At 39.9% G+C, this 21526-nt stretch overlaps 1 protein-coding gene across 4 annotated transcripts in view; it reads right to left on the reverse strand.

Annotated features, from left to right (window-relative positions):
* Positions 1–248: 248 nt before the first annotated feature.
* The window catches only part of BSN (bassoon presynaptic cytomatrix protein), a 237927-nt gene continuing 216649 nt past the window's right edge, over positions 249–21526 (reverse strand). The window contains exons 6-12 of one of the 4 annotated variants that reach the window (XM_087924083.1): positions 13500–15660; positions 12301–13160; positions 11016–11109; positions 9750–9890; positions 7909–7963; positions 7505–7601; positions 249–5389 (exon numbers count right to left, since the gene is read on the reverse strand). In XM_087924083.1, coding sequence (XP_087780209.1) covers positions 7923–7963; positions 9750–9890; positions 11016–11109; positions 12301–13160; positions 13500–15660 — 3297 coding nt within the window. In that variant the 3' untranslated portion in view covers positions 249–5389; positions 7505–7601; positions 7909–7922. Of the gene's footprint in view, positions 5390–5838; positions 7605–7908; positions 7964–9749; positions 9891–11015; positions 11110–12300; positions 13216–13499; positions 15661–21526 lie in introns of those variants that run through there. The other 3 variants (XM_087924086.1, XM_087924085.1, XM_087924087.1) reach the window with 3 other exon arrangements.

The following is a 21526-nucleotide window of genomic DNA, read 5'->3' on the forward strand; positions in this document are numbered from 1 at the left end:
AACTTTGATCTAATCTGTGCATGGCAGTCTGGGTTGACTTCATCTGCAATGTTTACTGCCAATTTTGCTAGAATGCAGTGACTAGTGTTTTCAAGCTTGACTTTTTAAAGTTATTATTTTTGGGTGTTACTGTTAACTCATTTGGGACTCCAAGAGGTTGAATGATCTCACATGCTAAGGAAAACTTTACTAGGGCAGTCCCTCAAGGTCAGGTGTTTCTAGAAGTCAGAGATTAAACTAAAAGCATCTTGTAAATCATATCAAGTTCTTTTATTCTGTTTTCCACAGAAATACCTTGTAGGGCAACTTGCCATACGGAATCACAATACATGAGGTGTTACACTGAAATACAAGTTCTCACAGAGCACAGCAGGACACACACATCATTTACAATGTTCAGATAAAGGTCATTGCACTTACAACTGTAAACTTCTTCTTTTGTTGGATGGGTTGTTGGTTTTATACAGAACTCTGCCACCTCCAAAATAATACAAAAAGAAAAAAGAAAAAAATTGAAACTGAAGGCAGGAGGAGAGCATGGACGGTACATGTCATGTGACAGCCACAACAGCTTTATGGGACTCTGCTATGCTTTGCAAGAAGGAAAACAGTTCAGAAAAGTTAGTTACAAACACCAGGCTTTGTTTGTTGATTTTGTTTTTCTACACAAAAGCAAGAATTGGCAGGTGTGCTGGTCATTGAGATGGAGCTCCCACAAAAGGGGGCTGTGAGTTGATTGTTTTCTTGGGGAGGTGTTGTTTTTCTTCATACCATGTGAGACTTTTATTTTATACACTGTACAGGTATTTACAATGGAAGGGGGTCAAGGAAGGTTGTAGCAGCCACTGTTGAGAAAACCAATAGGGAACACAAATTCAGTTTAGAGTCTGGAGAAGCATCCTCAGATTATGCACTTGTCATTGCTGGGAGCCTAAGAAAAAGAGGTCTGGGTGGCTGGAAAGAAACTGGGTGTAAAACATGCTTGTCCTTGCCAGATAACTTGGTCTCTACATTTGGAACCAAATCCCTCTTCTCAGAATTCAGTGTCTAAGTGAGTGAACGAATGGTGGGCATCTCACTGCTTCAGTTTGTCATTCTACTTGAAATAACTTCCCAAAATGTATTACATTTATCCTGAAGTGATGATGTACCCGTATGTTAAATAAACTATATATGTAAACCACACATGAGAAAGTTCTACTAGGAATATTAGTTTTTGATCTGTTTTGTTAGAAATTATTCCCAGCCTGCCCATTATTAAAATAATTCAAATATTCAGGTAGTTTTGCACTTACTGCAAGCCTAGAATGAAGCCCTGGTATTAAACTAGATGTTTGAGATGAAATCTCTGCCACCAACGCAGGTGTGCATTCCATGGAATTCACTTAATGCTTTCCTGAGCTAATTTTTTTTTAACTGCGGTAGAACAAAAGATAAGCTTCTTATCTAAATCTTGTCTTTTTGCTAGAAAAATAACCAATTCAGCAATGCTGGAAATTTACTGAAACACAATTAAATGTAAAAATCTAGCCTTTGTTTTCCTAGGTCTAAACCAACTACAGAAACAAATGACTGGTCTTCTGTGCAGGAATTCACATTAAATACAATGGGTTAATTCCTCTGGTAAAAGGACTTCTGCAGAGGGAGAGTTTTAAAGGCTACTGATAGAAAAATATATATATGTTGTAGCTCAAGTGGAACTGTGGGTTCCTTGGTGCTCTCTGAGTTTGGTTATTTCTTTGCACACATTTCATTACCAGACTAGCTAACATTGGTGCACCAAATTCAGAAAGCACCGAGGACCCCATAGTTTTAAATGCTGCATAATACTAAACAAACTAGTCAACTACCCTTTAACTTAGTGCATAATGAAAGACATGTGGTTAAGATATTGCACATTGTAGTGTGCAAACACAAACAGTTGGTTGATTATATGTAAAACTGTGGAGCAACACACAGCCAAGGAGTTTTTCCACCAAGTCCTGCCTCTTACGAAATGACTAGCTTAACTTAAGGGGTTTCACACTCATTCAAACTACAGACGGAACAGGCAAAGGGTCATACAGCCAATATGTATGCAGCCTTACTTATTAGAAGCTGAATTCTGTGGTCAGTATCCACTGAATAACCACAGATACAGCTTCCTGCTTGCCCTTACAAAGGGCTATTAAAGGTGGAATCCTTGCCTAACAAAGATCTAATACAACTGCAGTTTCCATGGTCCATGCAGCTGATAGATTTCAATCTGCCTACTTTCACCTCAATCAACAGAGCCAGTGGGCATTTGAAAGCCTTCTTCATGAATCTAAGAAACCAGAACCATGGGCAAATGAACATATATTCTAAGATATAGAGTAAGGATAAGGAGACTATGCTTTGAACTTGTAGTAACCATGGAAAACTTTTGTTAGAATGCTGCTTACAAAATATCAAATTAGTGTTTTTATATGATGAGATATATCACTTTATATGCCAGTTGTTCAAAACAGGCTTAGAATAATAAGGCTTATTAAAATACCACACACTTTACCTAAGGATCACATCATACACTTCTTTCGGTGTACAACTAAAGTGTTTTAAGTGCAAGCAAAGGCAAACATATTCTCACATATGTTCGTATTAGATAGGAATTTTGGACAAGCAGCTAGGATCAACTGTTGATTGTGCAAACCTGATACCTGGATGGTATAACTATGGCGAACATGAAATTACTTACTGGCCTACCAGGTCCCTTTACTACACCTTATTTCAATCTCTGTGGGAAAAAGATATTTCTAAAATATACGTGTCAGCAGGACTCCTGAAAAAATTGCCTTCTTGCTCAGTGTGATTCACAGCTTATTGATGTATTTGTAGCATTATACAGAGGTGACATCCAGGACTTCTAGCATCCTTGTCAAGTGCATTGCCAAACAGGAACACAACCTATATTTTCTGTGTCAAAAGTTTATAAACTTCCCACATTTTGAAGAATCTAACATGTAAAATACATATTAGCTGCTTCTTCCCCCACTCCATTTCTCAGTATAAAAAGGTATACATTTTCGTTCCAATTTTTGCATGGTATTCTGGCTTTCTATCAAGTCCTATAGGGAGAAAATAGCTTTGCTATCACTGCATTGAGGGTCTGGTGGAAACATGTGGGATTGCTTCAGATTTGGCACTGCATTTACTCCACTCTTGAACTAACCACCTAGTGGTTCTCTGCTTCCACATTTTCAGAATTTCAGAAAGGTAGGTTGAATAGTTCTGTATGTAATAGCAGTCATTATTTGCACCTTTGCTCTCCCAAGTTCAGAATGTGGAAAAGAGGAATTGGGCAGAATTGATGTGTTAAATTAATGACAGACCTGTTCACTCTCCCTTGCTATGTTTGCAAATATATTTCATTCTTGGGATACTTTTCCAGGCTGTAATTCTTGAATACTTAGATAGGATTTTAATTTAAAGTTAGACAGGAGGAATGTGCATTAGGTTTAGACCATGCCAAGAAGCCCCTAGATCTTGAGAGGATGCGTCAAAGGGCTTAGAGTGAGTGTAATTAAATGTAGAAAACCTAGTGTAATGTTCTGTGGAATAATTACTCTTCACGGTGTCATCGATAGGGCTTCAATAACAAGTGCATAAATCTGTAATGGCATTCAATAAAGAAGATGAACCAACTTGGGGGAAAAAAATGTAATCTCAAGCAAAGAACGAACGGCAAGCATTCTAAGTAGATGAAACCGTGCAGAGAAGTAGCAAGCCATGCTCTACTACAGACAGAGACAGTCACTGGCTCTATGGCTACCCTTTGGCAAAAGTGTCCCTTGAATGGGTCAAGCATGCCACTAATTGGAAACTTCATACACACAGGTGTTCGATATAAAGATATCTATCCAGGTTCTTGATAGCACATTTGCAATTAAATCCTTATACATAACATTGAACTTATTAAATATTAACAGTTGTCTTTAAAATTTTGTAATTTCATTGCATAGAACATTAGACATGAGAATCATTTTGCTGTTACCCATGGCGAATGGAAGCTCCTATGGGTCACACCAATGAATTGTTGTTTTTGAACATGCTTTGCGTGGATGAAAGACGGGCAGGAAACAGCACAAACAAATGGGAACTGGAGCATCTGTACACTTACTGGATTTTTTCTTTTTACCACAACAAAAAAAGTAAAAAAAAAAAACCACAGGGTGTTTTTTCGGCTCTTGCTGTTTACGGTGCAAAGAGCTCCAAGCAGGCTGGTTTACCAACACGCTGTTCCAAGTAGCTCCTCCATCTTTCTGAGCATGCCCACCGATAATGGCTTAAAGAAGGACTTGAATTGCACAGTAGGATAAAGGAGGATGGCAGAGGCAAGCTCTTCTCATCAGACTGGATTGTGCTCTTGATAGCCTTCTGCACTCTATTGCTTCTGCCGACAACAGCCCAGATGCTAACTCAGTACAAAGTTAAGAGATTAATGACGTATGATACTAGGCAAAAGAAAAAAGAAAAGAAAAAACATAAAAGGAACCTCACAAAAAATAATAAACCAAGCCCCCAGTTTCTGGGCACCAATGAGGTATACATGTAAATAAAAGTGGAATGATTAAGGCTGTTTTTTTTAAAAAAAATAATAATAATCCCAGGCATACATAAAACAATGCACAACATTAATGATGAAAAGCACTGCCATTTGAATGCTTTAGAATGGCTTCAGGATGGCTTTGGGTGGCTGATAAGACATGCCTGGCCAGCATTTGTGTCAGTCAGTAGTCAGCCAGTTCGCACTGCCTTTCAGTCCTATGGCCTCTTAACTCAGTAGTGAAACAGTGTTAGGTCCTAGTCAGAGTTCCCTTCGTCCCAGATTTTTCCATAGCAGGGATGATAAGAGGGAACAAACACTGGAGGGGAATGGGGGTTGATGGGGACAAACTGGAATGTGAAAGGAGAATGGAGCATCCAGCTCCCAGCCCTCAGTTCAAACACATTTTGAAGAATGGGAAAAACCTATGAAGAACTAGAGTTAAAATTCAGTAACTTTGTGTATAATCCTAAGAGAAGGCCATGGTTCCCCAAAATCAGATGCTAGGCACAAATGGAACTACAGTCATAGGTAGTTTCTGGAGTCCCAAACATCTCAAGCGACAGAAAAGTGGCATGCCTGTGTGACACAAGCCCCTTTTCTCTAATTGCACCTTCTTACGTACATCTTCTCAGTCTAAGAATCTGTTTTCAACCCTTGAGGCTTGCAGAATATGGTTTGACAACAGTGGCTTTCAAAGTCCTTTGTGACCGTTGGCTCAGGGCGTCCTCAAAGAGCACCTTATGGGATCCACAGGGATAAATCTGTATGAACAGCTCTTCTGTTTTGTTCTCTGAGCCTAGTGGTTTTCCATGGTTTCAAAAGCTTGATAAGACAAAAAACAACAACACAGAAATATATTTATAATATTTCAAGAATTGGGGGAACAGAGTCCCTAAGAATATCTACCGAAAAAGCTGGAGAACACATCTTTTATATGTAATGAGAGGTGAACATTAACCCAATTAGTAGAGGAGCTCATCCAATCTTCCACATCTTTGTACCCTTCAGAAGTATTGGACAATATGTTCGACATTAATTGCAGAAGTACAAGTGCATTGTATCATGCTGTCAGGGAATGATGTGGTTGTACTTCACTATACAAAGTGAAGGTAAAGGTTGAAACAGCTAGAAATGGTAATTAGTCAAAACTGAACAATGGAATAGTAATTAAATTAGTTGCTTCTATTTGAGATGCAATACTTTCATATACCGGAGCACTCAGATACATGAAGGAATATTTTCCAAAAGAGACCACATGTTTTCCATCTCACCTCTTTGCTCCAGCCTGGATGTATACTCAGCTCATATTTCATTCTGAATACTGAAGCAAGAAGTGTAAAAAAGCTACATCAACAGGGATAAATTCATTTCCCCTCCCCAATTAAAAACATATAGTTCTTTCAAATAGACAAAAACCAGATGTGATTGTTCTATTGATACAAAATTCTGATTGAACCCAGACGCTAGAATCAACTCAGCAGAACTGAAATGCCATTTCCATCTCTTTGAGGTCCTGTAATCCTGGATTACAACATTCTGGAATGGGAATCCGGAGATAATACAGGTAGCCCTCACTTACTGACCTTTTGTGCAGCGACTGATCAAATGGCACTGAAAAATGAGACTTATGACTAATCCTCAAAATGTTAGCCGTTGAAGCATCTCTGCAGTCACGTGATTGCAATTTGAGTGCTTGGCAATTGGCATGCATTTATGATTATCACAACATCCCACAGTCACACTATAGTCATTTTCAACCTTCACAGAAAGATTCTGACAAGGAAATCAATGGGGAAGCGACCAGGAAGTTGCAAGTTGCAGTCATGGACATTGCGCTTAACAACCAGCAGTGATTCACTTAATGATCACAGTCAGAACTGATGTCATAAGTTGGTATGGTCAAATGATATCATACTTAACGACTTAGCAATGGAGTTGCTGGTTCTAATTGTGGTTGGTTAGTGAGAATTACCTCTATGATCATCATTGGCCATGTATCTCTCTGTAGCTTTTCAAAGAAAGAATAATTTATTTATATTTCCAGGCTGCTTTCTTGGTAGAACTCAATTCAGCAATGTACAAAACCATTTCTTTTCAGGAAATTGTAAGAGGAACAGAGGAACTGACCAATTAGGTATGGTCCAGATAGAATTGCAAGTCAACTAAGTAGACAGAAACGAGGAAGGGATCCACATCAGAGAGGTTTTGTAAGCTGGTTTCATTTCCAGCTTGTCAACATCTTAAAGCTGCAATGTAGGAAAACCCTGGATTTATTTCTTTTATATATTTGTAAAACACATTTCTAGAGATGCCTGATTCCAGAATGATGCTGGGTATCTCACAAATTAAAAAAGACAAGAAATATTACAGAATCAGGCAAGAATAATTGTTTCCCAGAGGGAACAATAAAAACTGTCTTCCAACCTAAAGAAACCCAACAATCAACCAAGCCAAGGCCTGTGGGGAAAGTCAAGTAATATTCAAGGCTCATTTAAAGGCAGGAAGGACAGCTAAATTTGAACTCTGAATGTTGTCCCAGAGGCCAAGTGCTGTGGCAGAGATAAGGACCCTTCCATTTCATACAATCTGATTCTAGGGCTCAATACACACAGTAAAATCTGCACAGTCCTGATATGCACTATTGGAGCTCTGTTGTAATTTCTGTAATGTTGTGCAGCACTCAATATTTAAATAATGCAACAATTAAGAGCACTAAGAGATTCTCTTCATTCAAAAATAGCATAACATATTTAACCCAGGCAAATTATCTTCAGCTAAGCTGAAAATCATATCATTGGGTTAAAAACAACCATCACCAGGACTTTAGCTTCTAGGGATTGTCTCAGTCATATTTGATGAAAGTCAACTATTGATCACATTTCTACTCCTGATACATCGTGGCAGAGGTGGAAATGGAGGCAAATGGATGATACTCACTATTATACCCAGAGTTCAGAGCGGCAAATGAATTCCAATGGATTCTTCATAGGTTTTTCCAGTGCAAGGATGACATTTCACTTATTTCCCCAAATGCCTGCTGAATCAGTGATGAGAGAAACAAGAAAAAGAAGCAGCTGTTGGTAAAGAGAAAGGAAATTCTAAAAAAGAAAAGATAGGAAGATGGAAATGGAAATGAAAATAAAGGGATACTCAGATTAAGCAACAATAGAATGACCTGCTTCAGGGCACATGTCAATTTAAAGTCAATGATGGGAACAGAATTCTATCAAGTAATAAATAAGAAATTTCTGGGCTCTGGCATTTCAGCGTGTTGATATGGTCTTGGTAGGACATTATATAAGGACATTGTGGATGGTGCTGGAAGACCCAGTATGACTCACCGAATATTGTACTCTCACCAAAACGATGTGAATTTCTTGCCAAAAGCTGATACGGCTGTTGGAGTAAAGGAAAGAGAAATCAGTGTTAAAACCATCTGATACAGTATAAGGTTTGAGTTTGAAACTCTATATTCTTTTAACCAGATCTTCAGCTTTTTTTCCCTAAAATATTTATGCATTACTTCTTGGCACCCGTAAAGCACGTCAAAGGTGGTTTATAGTAATATCAGTGCAATAAAAATATAACAGATACAACACTCAGTGAAAACAATTAACAAAACAAAAATTCTGGTGGAATTAGTCTGTTGAATGGACATAGCTCTTCTCAAACTCATGCGATGCTCCTTCTCAGTAACAATCTCCATGCTCTGAGTGCCTTGCTTCCTCTAGGCCTCCGGGAAAGCTCTGAAGGGGTAGCTATTTTGCAAGAAGCTCAGGTATTATGGTGGATAAAAGAGTTTCCTTTAGTTTACCTGGAGTGTTGGGCTGGAGTGGGTTTTTTTCATATCTTTTAAGGTGCTTTCTTTGAATCGTATTTACTTTGTTTGATTGAAACCACCATGAGACTAAGAAAATAGGACATAAAAAGGTTGTACAAACAAAACATATAACAAAATAAATGACACAAATGATATGTCAACTCAAAAATATTTCTCTGGTCTTTTAGAGTTGCCAGCAGAAAGGGAGTGGGGGAAGTAGTACATTCCTTAAATGCTTCATAGATAATTTCTAGGAAACCGAAGCTTCTGGCGCACAAGATTATTACTGGAGAGCATGATTGATGACTCTTGGCTATGGGTCCCATTGGAGAATATACATCTGGGGATGAGGAAGATCAGGGTCAAGGATGAAATGAATGATAATATGTCCCTTTGTTCTTTTTGAAAATGTAGATAAATTCTATGAAATCAAAAAGAGGAAACCATACAGAATCTGATTTATATATGTTATGTAATCTTAATGGGGAATATTATTTTTAATGATTTAGGCAATAAAATGTTAAACACTTAATGGGATTTAAAAGGGGAGATAATTAATGAATATGTAACTTGGAGGTGGCGCACTTAAACTGATATTTTAGGGGGAAACCAATTTATAGAAGGAGTGTTATTAATCAGAATTTAAGAGGACTATACAAATGTGACAGTTAAAAGTATTAAAGTATGAGAATTATAAAGTTAATACATGTGAATTAAAAATGAGATATGCATTGGGAATAATACAATAAAATAGAAAATGTATAAAAGCATCGTTAAGATAAGAAATTGAATACATAAATTGAATATGGAACAATGGTCATATTTGTATGTATATGTGAAACCTGTAATCATGCTGTTCTCTAAAATGAGATGTTAAAAGGTGGAAAAATGAATAAAACTTGTTTTTTTTAAAAAAAGGATAAATGAATGATGTGTCTCAGAGTCAGCTACACCCAGGTAGCACCAGCATGTTTACTCCTAATAAATCTTCTTTAAACTCTGAGAGAGGCGGCTGTAAACTCATGATTTAAATGGGAGTGGATACCAGAGCCCTGACATGATGTTCTTTTGGGAGAGAATTAAACAACAAGCTGTTGCTACCCAAGAAGTCACTAGCATTTGTACCAGGGAGTCATAGATCATTCTTAGTTGTTGACCACCAAGTAGGATTTCCAAAAAAAAAAAAAAAAAGTCAGTGATGGTCCTGTTCTGGTCCTGAAATCCTGTCTCCAAACAGTATATTGTTACTGAGGTGATAACAAGCATCTTGACTGCTCACAGACAGAGCAGCAGGACAGATCATCTGAATCACAATCATCTGAAAAGTGAACATTTGACAATATTGTGACTCAGAATTCCCACCTTCTGTCAATTTGCCTGCTTGTTCTGCCGCCCCTCCTGGCAGGATTTTGGATAAGACACTTTCGCCCTCTGCTCCTGGCTGTCCAGCTGCTGCTCCTGTAGATAAGGAGGGGCCTGTTGGTTTGGGGCCCAATTTAATGCCTGTGAGAGAAAGTGACGAAATAAATTAATATGTGTGAATTCAACAAAATGTATGTCCTACTTTACCACCAGGAAACAGTTCGTAAAAAAAAATAATTATCTTTACTCACTATAGAAATATAACAAGTCTTGCGAGAAAAAAAATGTAGTGGCAAGCATTCATTTGATCAGAATACTTATATCCAATCTTTCCATACAGAAAATTGTACTCTCAGTGACCAGAAATAAAAGAAAATACAAAAGAGCCTAATGCCCAATTAAAATAAAGTTAACATAATAGAAAAACATAACAGCTAAATATTCAATAAATCTATCATTTAAACCAGAGGTTTCCAATTTTTCCAATTTTAAGACTTGTGTATTTCCAGTATCCAGTAACTTTCAGTATTCCCCAGCCAGCCATGTCTTAAAGTTGCCATGGTTGGACACCCCTGATTTAAGCAGTTCAAAAGCCTCCCATAGTTATTCTGTAGTAAGATGCGTGACCAATGAATTTGATAAATAAAATAAAAAAGGCTAACATGAATATATGCACCTTGATAGCCTTCCTGAAGATAAAAATATGAGTTCCAAATCTGAACTCCCAATGAAATGGGTTGCAAAATATGAGGGCCAGTCAAAAGAAGTTCATGTCTTATCTGCCCAGTTACTGACCCTCTGTAGGAAGGGCCATTTCTTGCAAAGTAAATACAGTAACTGGGAGTTATTGATATGAATTTCTCAATGAACATAGTATTTTAAGCTGAGCTAAGTAAAGAGCAAGCAATTTATTATCAGATTTTAATCAGGGTGAGATGTTCCATCCTCTCTGTTCACAGGAAGAAGACACTTAGAAGACTTATTTTAAGTATTTTACTTGTGACACCTTTACTATGCTTACACAATTCTAGTCTCCTGTGAATTAATTCTATACTAATTGGCACACATTTTGAGGCCAACCGTGGCCAAACTTTTCTTTTCTTCTTAATCTTGTCTAGGATGTCATGTGATCATTTTGGAATTCATTTTGAAAACGCAAGTGGAATTCTTCCCTCAGAAAACTAACTCCACTAGTGTTCCCTAGTGAAATGCACACAAATAGTAGGTGCTAAAAACACCTGCCTAGTTGAGAAGCTGCTTACTGACCTCCAGCTGTCCCCTGCGGTTGTGTCTGGGGCGCTTTCCCCACCTGTGGCACTTTTGTGGTAGGCTTGGATACATCCGGCTGCTCTGCTTTAGCCTATAATGGGAAACAGAAGTTTCATTTGTTGGTTTAAGAAAGTTTTTTTTCCCAGGATGTTAGAGAAAAATTATCTTAATATAAAACCCATCTGTTGAAAACCTAGCAGCTTTGTCACCATAATTTTAAAAAGCTGACTCATTTTTCTTATTTCTAATTGGTCCTTTACTTATCCTAATTCTCCATAGATCCTCTTCTTTCCAATGTTTCTATGTTTCTTTAATTCTAGACTCACTGACAGAGAAGAATAACTGTTTTCAGATGAGTCTCACTTTAGACCAGTGGGTGGCAAACTAGGAACCACATTTCAAAATATTGGAAGGCAGGATCAAGCAAGGCTGGGTCAAGAAAAAAAAATATACATATTAAAATCACTTAGCTGAATTCAATGAAATATGAGCACCCTCTGTGTATTTACATATTCTAACCTGTCAAATTAAAAATTAAATCTTTGGGGACTCAACCCCCAAACTTGGAAGTGCTGAAAGCAGCCCTGTGACTGTTGGCTGTACTCTCCTGTCAGCCCTCTGAGGTAATTCAGGCAGAAAACCAAAACTATCATTACTAATAATACCTTTCTTGTAGGGTTAAGGTAACAGAATCTCTCCCCGCCCTTGTCCTTAATTCCCAGAGAATAAGGGAGAATCCCTTCTGAGATGCTTTCTCTATCCCCATTCCTTCTGTGGATGGAGATACCTCTTGTCTGACTCTTGCCCTGGCTATTGCAGCTCTTCTTCCTATCTCTTAAATTTATTCTCTCAGTCCCTTACATCTCCTGACCTTTGACTGCAAATGAAACCTCTTTCAGAAATCTAGGGAGCTGGCCTACCCCCATAATTGTTCTATATCTCCGCCCCCTCATTTAATCTTTTTTTTTAACTTATCTCCAACATTTGCTGAACAGAATGGTTCCTCTATAACCTCTGATACCATAATTAACTCTTGCAATCCATCCATCAAGACAACTTACCTGCATATAATACAGTCATCTAGACCGTAGAATGATTCATGTGTTCCATGAATACATATTTATTCCATTTGGTTTTGTGTGTGTGACATTGAGATGAATGCACACATTTGCTACTCTAGAACAGATCATTCACACCTTAATGAAGGGCGAGACAACAGACAGTTAGCAAGGATGGAATGATCAACCATCTCTCCTTAAACAAAAATTGAAGTGGTACTCACTGGTCCTGCTTGGTGAGCGCTAGGTTGTGCTTGGGCAGTTGGCTGTGGTTTGCCTGATGGCTGAGGCTGACCAGGCTGCTGTTGGGCTGGCCGCAAGGTTGGTTGCGCTTGGGTTCCCAGTGGTGGCTGTTGCTGTTGTTGTGGTTGTTGCTGCTGCTGCTGCTGCATTCGAACCTGCTGTGGCTGTTGATGAGAAGGACCTGCTTGATGCTGTTGCTGAGGTTGTCTGCCTGGTGGTTGCTGCTGCCTAGATGATGGTTGCTGCTGCCCAACTTGCTGTTGCCTGGGTTGCTGCTGCTGCTGCTTTTGCTGCTGCTGCTGCTGCTGTTGGTGAGACAAAGGCTCAGATTTTGGCTGCTGAGATGGCAACCCGTGTTGCATCTGCCTCTGGGATTTTTGGGACTCTGAGGTATGATGATACGGCTGTCGGGATTGTTGAGGGTACTCCGAGGAGCTGGGAGGATAACCTTGCTGGGTTCTTGTATCTGATTGCTGGGCCTTCTTCTGGGAAGTGGGCTGCCCATGTCCACGTCCATGCGACTCATGGCGGCCTGGGTCTCTTGGGTGTTGCCTGGAGGATCTTTTGGGCAGGTCATCAGTGGAGTGGCGGGAGGAGGATGAATGTCGCCCATAATCTCCATGGTGCTTGTGATCTTTGGAGGAAGAGTGACGTGGGTGGGAATAGTCATCATGATGCCACAAGTCTTCATCTGGGGGCTCATCATAATCATGATAGGTGTGCTTAACTGGACCTCTCTTCTGAGAGGATGAGGAATGGCCACCATAATGCCTCATCCTCTCTGAACGAGGTTCTCTTGGTTTGTCAAACCAGTCCGTCTCCTCTTGGCCCAAGTGGTAGGCTTCAAACCAAAAAAGATCACAGTGAATCTCCTGATCCAAAGCTAGGAATGTATTCTGACGGAAGCCATGCAATGAAATAGAGAAGAAGCTTATCACAGGAATACAGGGTATGTCACAGCAGCCACTCAGGAAATATAAAAACAGAAACCTCAGCACAGAAACACACTGAACAGGCAGTGAACAACATTAGGACATGCAATGTGCAACATGCTAACATAAAACAGAAAATGAAATCATGATAAAGGCACATGGCAAGCAAATGGAATTGGTGGCATTTTCTTTGCAAATATGACCCGCTTGGGCATGCTTGGAGATAAGTCACAACAGGTAGTTATTACCTTCACTGTCTGAAACAACACAGTGTGAATCATCCATGATGTAGCCTTCTTCATGTTTGTAAGAATGGGTTCTTGGCACATCTTTAATATGTTCTTGTACATCAGGCAATGAGTGACTAGAACAAAACTGGGAGCAACTGTCTCCAGCAGACTGAGGAAGAGGTCCACCTGAGGATCGCGATACACCCACGGATTTTCCTAATGGACTGATAGGACTTTCTTCTTCTGACGTTTGCGTGCGAATTGGAGGTCGCCCGCGACTCTGACTCATACTAAGCGAGGAAGGTTTGGAGCTTCCTTTCTGAGGCCTCTCCATGCTCTCTCTTTCATAAGATCTGCTTCTAATTTCACGACTTGACAGCTTTTCTGACACATATCCAGAGGATCTTGATCGGCCACCACTATATGCTCTGTCATCTTCTTCAATCCCATCTCTGTTGGATACACTATAGTATTTCTGCTGTTCATAAACATTTTTCTTTAGGCCATAAGTGATATCATCTTGCATCTTCCTTGCTCTGGATGCTATGCTGCTGCTACTGACTGATGTAGTCACTGTATAGGAGGCCAGATCTGATTCTACATCTTTGGCTTCTTCTATAGGGGAGAATTTGGAGATCTTCTGCTCCATACCTTGTTTCCTATGCTTGCTGCGCTTGGAAGAGATGACAGCAGGGGCCAGATTTTTTGAAGAGTGTTTTTGTACTCCTACACTTGCCCCATGCTTGTCTGGACGAGAGGATGATCTATAATCACTGTCTCCATAGTAATAAGAACTGCCTGATACTCTCCCATTGCTCTCTGTGCTTTTAGGATAGCTTTTCCCCCGATGGTCAGGACCATGGTGATCATAAATATCCTCTTCAGACTCCTCTTCTCCTTTTGAGTAACAACAAGGCCTGCTAGACATGTCTACATCCGCAACCTCCCTCTTGTCTTTGATAGGCAGTCCATTGCTGCTGTGTGATGGCAAATCCCCTTTCTGACCCTCTCCTGAGCTGCTCTCTTTGGTTAATTCACTGATATCATCAATCATCACATAGTTCCGAGGAATGTTTTGCTCTAGATTGGTGTATAGGGAGTCAGATGAATAGCCCGTAGAGGGACTTTGTGCAGCACTGCTCCTATCTCCTGGCCTCCCTTCTGGGGCTTTGTGTTGATCGTAACTGCTGGTCACTGTTGCAGTGCTGTAGATCACTTCAGGGGTTGCAGCAGAGATCACCACAGTGGGATTGCTAATGACTTCATAATTGGTCAGGATCTTCTGCTCTAAGTCAGCCAGTGAGGTCTGTCTCGGTTTCTGGGAGGTTGTGTGGGTGTCTGCATGAGCCTGAAGAAGAGCACCCTGGGCAGGCTGCAAGGGTGTCTGACTGGGATAAGGGGTCTGAGCTTGGTAAGGTGGGCAGAAGCCTTGGTGGCTCTGTAGGCCCAGTTCAGACTGATACCCAGTACTTGGGGTGAAGCTATGGGCCTGGTATGTGGTTTGGGAAGGGTAAGCAGGCATCCGGCTTGGCTGGAAATCATTTTGAGTCGGACCACTGCTTGCTGGAGGATAGTATGGAGGTTGAAATCTTGTTTGCTGGAATGTAGCTGGGGCTGGTGCAGCAGTCTGAACTGAGGAATACTGGTACGGGGTGTAGGAAGTTGTTGAAGTGTACTGGGAGCTGGAGAATTCTGCATATTGGTTAGAAGGGGTGGCGCTAGGCCTTGCCAGGAGACTTCCACTCTCATAACCAGAGAGCCGAAGGTTATTTAGTTCGCTGTCAGACATATAATCTCGATTCTCTCCCAAGCATCTCAAATAGGGATAATCGCGAACATTCCGATCCTTCAGCAAGGACTCCTTTCTCTGGTTGATCCCCAATTCCAGGTACTTCAGCTTGGCATCAATCTCTTTCTCTTCCTCATCCAGCTCGGCTTGTTTCTTTCTCAGTTTTGTGGATTCGTGCTCTACCAGCTTCAAGTCTCGGTCGAGTTCTCTAAGGAGGCTGGCTTTGGTCACTTGGATGGGCTGCCCGCCAATACCCTTTGGCATGAAGCCAGGCATGTACATCTGTGAGTGGGCTTGGCTGGTCAGAGGAAGCTGAGCTTCTTCTGGTGGGGGGCTAGGCAAGGTCCGCTTCACTTTACGAACGAGAGTGTTTGATTGCAAGGTTGAAATCTAAAAAGCAATGGAAGCTCTGGTTAAATTCAGAGGTACGACGGAAGAATTCACAGCTATTTTCACTCACTAGGAGGGGTGGTTGATAGCAATAGCATTTAGACTTATATACTGCTTTATAGTGCATTACACTATAAAGGTTTACAGAGTCAGCATAATATTGCCGCCAACAATTTGGGTCCTCATTTTACCCACCTCGGAAGGATGGAAGGCTGGGTCAACCTTGAGCCTGGTGGGATTTGAACTGCCGAACTGTAGGCAGCTGGCTGCAGAAGTAGCTTGCAGTACTGCACTCTAACCACTGCACCACAGAGGCTCCTTAGATAACTCCTTAGATAACTCATAGATAACTATGGTCTGCATTTTTTCCCCAAGAGCAGATGTACAAGATTAATTCTAGATATTAATATTTTAAATGCGTTTAATATTAATATTTTGATGTTTTTACATTTTTTTCCTAAAACACGAGCACTTCGTGGATTTAAGCACTATCTGATAAAGCTCTAATATGGCCAGTTTATAAAGGCTGTTGGTAGTTTCTTTGGAGTAAAATATATGAACAAAATGCACTTTACAAAAATAATTCCTAATGTAGGACACAAGTATTTCTTGATATTCAAACATCTTGAATGAATAATAATGTTGCAGGCAAACATCTGCTCTATCAACAGGCACAGTTACTGACACTGAGAAAAAAATGGAAAGAGGCAGAAGTCAAACAATTTTTTTCCTAATGCACCCATACAAAATTAATCTAGTATGATTCACAGATTTAATTCATTTAATTATTTAAATAAATTAAATTTGTGTATCTTGGGGGCTGGGGAGAATATTTCTGCTTTGCAGATGAAACATCTATATATCTTATATAGATATAAGCATTATATTATATATAAACATCTGTTTGGGGTCTGAAAAAATTAAAATTAACTGTTTTGGCAACTCAGATTGTTGTAGGGTTTCACATTTTTGTTTCTTTGTTATTTTTACAGTTATTTGTCCATGTTGTTGTTGGAACAGCCCATTTTAAGATACTTTAACACAAATATTAATTATTTAGCATATAGCAATAGTTTTTTGTTACTCTTTCTACTGAAATGTTATGCATAAATTTGCTTTTAGTGATTGGTTTGTAGTGATGTATGCTCCCATGATTGGTTCATGGCAATGTACTTTTTTCAAAACTGTTCAAAAGGGTGTTAACTCTGAGTAGGGTTATGCCCATTCTGGAACTTGTTTCTCGACAACTTTTTATTTGCAAATAAAGGTCTTAGTCCTTGCCACCTATCTCGTGTTATTCATTGGGCCTGAATACCAGGTAAAAGGACCTGAGATTTCTGGGACAATAACTTCAGTCACTGTACCATGCAGAATGGAGAATGGATAACAGTAACAGTGTTTTTGCCTCTCCATAAATGACAAAAGTCCCCATTTATCTCCTGGCTTTAGGGATGCCCCACACTGTGTGGATGCATTGTACCCGGGTCCACAAAAGAAAGGAGGAGAAACTGCCATAATTCCTGGATCTGTTACAATAACCTGCTGTGTTACAATAACAGATCCAGGAACTGAATCAGATTTGAATGGGGTACAGCATTCCAATTGTGCATTTTTTGTTCTTGATATGCAACTTTAGGCCAACCTAGAGTGTCAAAAATTCCAACAAGCTGTCCTTAAGCTAGACGCAAGATTGTTAATTCAGATGTCTTGTGTCAGGTGTCAGTCAGAAGCAAAGATGCTGTACGTTTAAAGCAGAACTTCCACAATGGCTCAGGATAAGTTGTGATATTGAGAAGTCAAATGCATCTGCCAAGAATTTGAGCCGGCATCATTTGTAAAATGTGTCATCTCTATTTTGTGTGTGTGCACATGATCTATTATAGCATATCATGGAGTGCTGAAATCCAGTGGAAGGAATGAGAAAAAGTTATGTGCAGGCATGGAATTTTCTTTTTAAAGAAGAGAATTACAGAAATACATGGGGAAGACAGGCTTACCTAGGATAATTAGCCCTAATTACTGAATATTTAGTAATCTCTAGTTAAAGAGAAAAAAGAATGGGCAGTTTCCTTGTATATTTCGCCAAGAGGCAGCTGGCCTTTCATGTTGGTAATGGGCTACAGGAAGTAGATGGGCCTTGCTGTGTTTCAGAACCTTCTCATGATGTGATTGGTTTCACAACTATTATTAAAACAATGCAACCTCATTTGCCATTTTATAAAATATATACAGTCCCCCCACTACTCTTGTTGCTTAGATCATCACATGTGTTAAACAGATTGGAGAAATGTTATTGGGGAAATCAGCGGTTTTAAGATTCTGAGGATGCAAAAAAGAAAGAAGTGGTTGGGAGCAAACAGGAAGCAGCAAAATATAAATGTAACATTTTTTGGCACACAGGAAGCAGCAAAATATAAATGTAACATTTTTTGGCACAGTTCCAAAGCAGTCCTGCCAATTATATCAAGACATTGCAGATATCGGTACTAGCATTATCTACACAAGGAGATTCAGTTTGAATAAGAATGCAGCTGTCACTTGCCAGAATGTAATTGTAATTTAAAGGTGGTCTTTTCAAATATGCATTATTTTACAATTAATCAAATTGAAATATTTTGGTGTATTGCTAGGGACACCATCCCATAGAAAGAACATTCCACGGTGTGGAACAGTAGATGTAAGTAAAGATGTTTAGTACCAAAGCCAAGAAGGTTCATATATTCTTTATTATAAAGTACAATGGAACCTCGGGTCGTGATTGTAAACCATTCCAGGACTACGGTCGCAACCCAATTTGGTCATGACCAGAAGCACGACTGACTGTGCGTGCACAGACAAAAAATTGCATTGGCTGTTCATGCACGGAAGGGGAAATTGGCACGGAAAGGGAATCTGCCGTGGCCGGGTTTGTTCGCCACCCAATTTTTGAATCGTGACCTGATTCAAAAATCGGGTGGGTTTTTTTTGGTTGGAACCTGATTTGGTCATGAACAGAAGCGTTTGCGACCCAAGGTTCCACTGTTTCAGGTAAGTGTTCAATTATAATGATAAATATCCTAAATACTGTATCAAAACTGTCCAGGCTTTATTTGAAGATGTCTAGAAAGGAGAACCCATTTCATCATCAAACTACTTTTATCATTAATATTTTTTCCTTTTATCCTTTAGTGGTTGTGAACTACTTCTGCCTGTGATAATCACAGGCAATTGTGGATTTCATCCCCTCACAGAATTTTTCTATGAATGATAAACACATATGTTTATCCAGAAGCTCCAGTGGTGCAAAATGCAGTGGCCCGCATGGTTTTGTGCAGACCTCGGTGTGCACATGTATCCAGGGGTGGGATTCAAATTTTTTAACAACTGGTTCTGTGTGTGTGGCTTAGTTGGTAGGTGTGGCCAACTCAATATCACTCACATCGAGTCACGCATCTCCTCGCCTGGCCTCTCATGACTCTGGGAATACTGCAACAGTCATAAGTGTGGAAAATGGTCATAAGTCACTTTTTTCAGTGCCATTGTAACTTTGAATGGTCACTCCACATAAGCAAAGTACCAGCAAAGGAGAGAAAAAACAAACTCCAGAGACGTTCCTGAGACAGGAAGTCTAGTCCTGCCAAGAGTGTAATAAGGGTTAAAGGAGAGGCAGTTTCTGTAAGCAACACTAGAATGTTTCCTTCCTGTCTTCCTTATGGGATTAGACCAGTAATTTCTTCTAACAACCGGTTCTCCAAACTGCTTAGAATGTTAACAACCGGTTCTAGCGAATCGTGGTCGAACTGGTAGAATCCCACCCCTGCATGTATCACCTCTCCTGCGGGAGCTGCACTGGCTGCCAATTTGCCTCCGAGTGCAATTGAAGGTGCTGGTTGTCACCTTTAAAGCCCTTCATGGCTTGGGACCAGGTTATCTGAGGGACTGTTTCTTGCCAGTCACATCTACCCTACCCATCAGAGCGGGGAGGCAGGGAATGCTGCAGGTCCCATCCCCAAGGGAGATACACCTGGTGGGACCCAGAAGAAGGGCCTTCTCCAGCGTGGCTCCCTCTCTGGAACATCTTTCCCCTAGAGATTAGAACGCCCCCTCCCACTCCAATACTCTTCCAGAAGACACAGAATACCTGGTTCTGCCAGTGGGCCTGGGGAACCCAGGGCAGGATGGAGCCCATTAAATGGCTCATGTGATCTGCTGTCACCAGGGCGGGTATGTGTGTGATTTTATTATGATTTTATTATTATATTAATTTATTTGATTCTTTTTATTAGTTTTATTGTTTTAAATGTGGTTTACTATTCTGTAAGCCGCCTTGAGTCACCATGGGCAAATAGGCGGCAATATAAATTTAATAAATAAAATACATAAATAAAATAAAATGTTTCTTCCATCTCTTCTCAAAGGACTTCTTTGATCCATGTTACGCATTTTTGTCTCCTGCTCTAATTTGCCTGACAACCTCTAAAAAGTGGGACCCAAAACAGAAGTTGAGGCTGGAATTAGCTAATTCAGAATATAATATAAATATTACCTTTCATGAATGTAGAGGCTATAGTTCTATTGATGCAGACCTATAATTGCCTTTTGGCAACTGTGTCAAAAATCCAAAATCTTTTTTAGCTTCTTCATAGTTGAAAACATTATAACATTACCTGCAACCCACAAGCATTGCTGAGAGGTGTTTTCAGATCTTTCAGTCATGGTCTCATATATAGGTACACCTAGTTCTTTGTGCTTTCCTGCCACAATCTTTCCCTTTTTTTATGGGGCTTGCTTGCTATTTTAGCACAGGAATCAACTTGCTGAATGGGTTTGCTTTCAAACACTTATTCTAAAAGTAATGGTTGAAGGTCATTTGCAAATTGCATCTTGCACCAATCTTGATTAGTGGTTAGGAAACAAAATTAAAAGCTAAAGTATTCCTCAAGTAGAGATTGGCTCCTGGCGATTAGATCTGTACAGTTTTCTTATTGTTAGAAATGTTATTAAAAATTACTTGCCACTACCTTCTTGCATGATTTATTTTTTCTTTCTAGTCTAGCTGGCAGCCCTGTAATTCCCATCCAAACACAGCAGTAACAGGGCAAATCCTATTAAACATCATAGATGAGCAAAAGCCCTCTAGGTTCTGACACCTGCGCCCATCTATAAGCATTATACTGACAATGTTCATTTTAGGAATAGTGCAATTTTTTTTACAAAAGCCCCTAGTCTACTTAATTCATCTGGAAAACCCTGGAAGAGTGATGCTTTCAAGGGCTCTAGCAAACAAGAAGCAATCTGAAGTAGGTTTCCCCACATGACATATAAGTGAATAAACAAAGAACTGGAACAGGAGAAATCTGCTATAGATTCAATTGCTATTCATCATGTGAAACAGCTGGAAAAACTGCAAACACAGCAGGTTAGAGCAAGCCTCCCTAGTACGCACACACCTCTTCAGCAAGATGCTTTAGCACTATAATTTGTGGGTTTTTTTATAGCAAAGAGAAAAGATGAGATAGCACTCTGTGAAATGTCAGGAAGGAAGGAAGGAAGGAAGGAAGGAAGGAAGGAAGGAAGGAAAGAAAGATCTGGCAAAAACATTGCAATCAAAAGAAGCTCTTTGTCTCTTTAAATATAAACAGCTTTTTGACAGGCTATTGGCTTCCCTGGTCCACAATGTAAACTGTCAGTGCTACTTCCCAAGAATCTGTTGGATCTCAAGTCTGTTTGAGATAATAATACCACCAATAGCTACTTATGATGGGCTTGGGTTTGTTTTGGGTGGTGGGGTGGTAGTGGAGCATCAGGGCCCTTTATTCCATGGGGTATTTTACCCTACTTTCCCAGTGCAGTATCCTTACAAAAACTCATCCATACATTATTTGCT

This window comes from Pseudonaja textilis, chromosome 2 (genome assembly GCF_049901715.1).
Source record: "Pseudonaja textilis isolate UNSWEBS1 chromosome 2, rPseTex1.2, whole genome shotgun sequence".
Taxonomy (NCBI): Eukaryota; Metazoa; Chordata; class Lepidosauria; order Squamata; family Elapidae; genus Pseudonaja; species Pseudonaja textilis.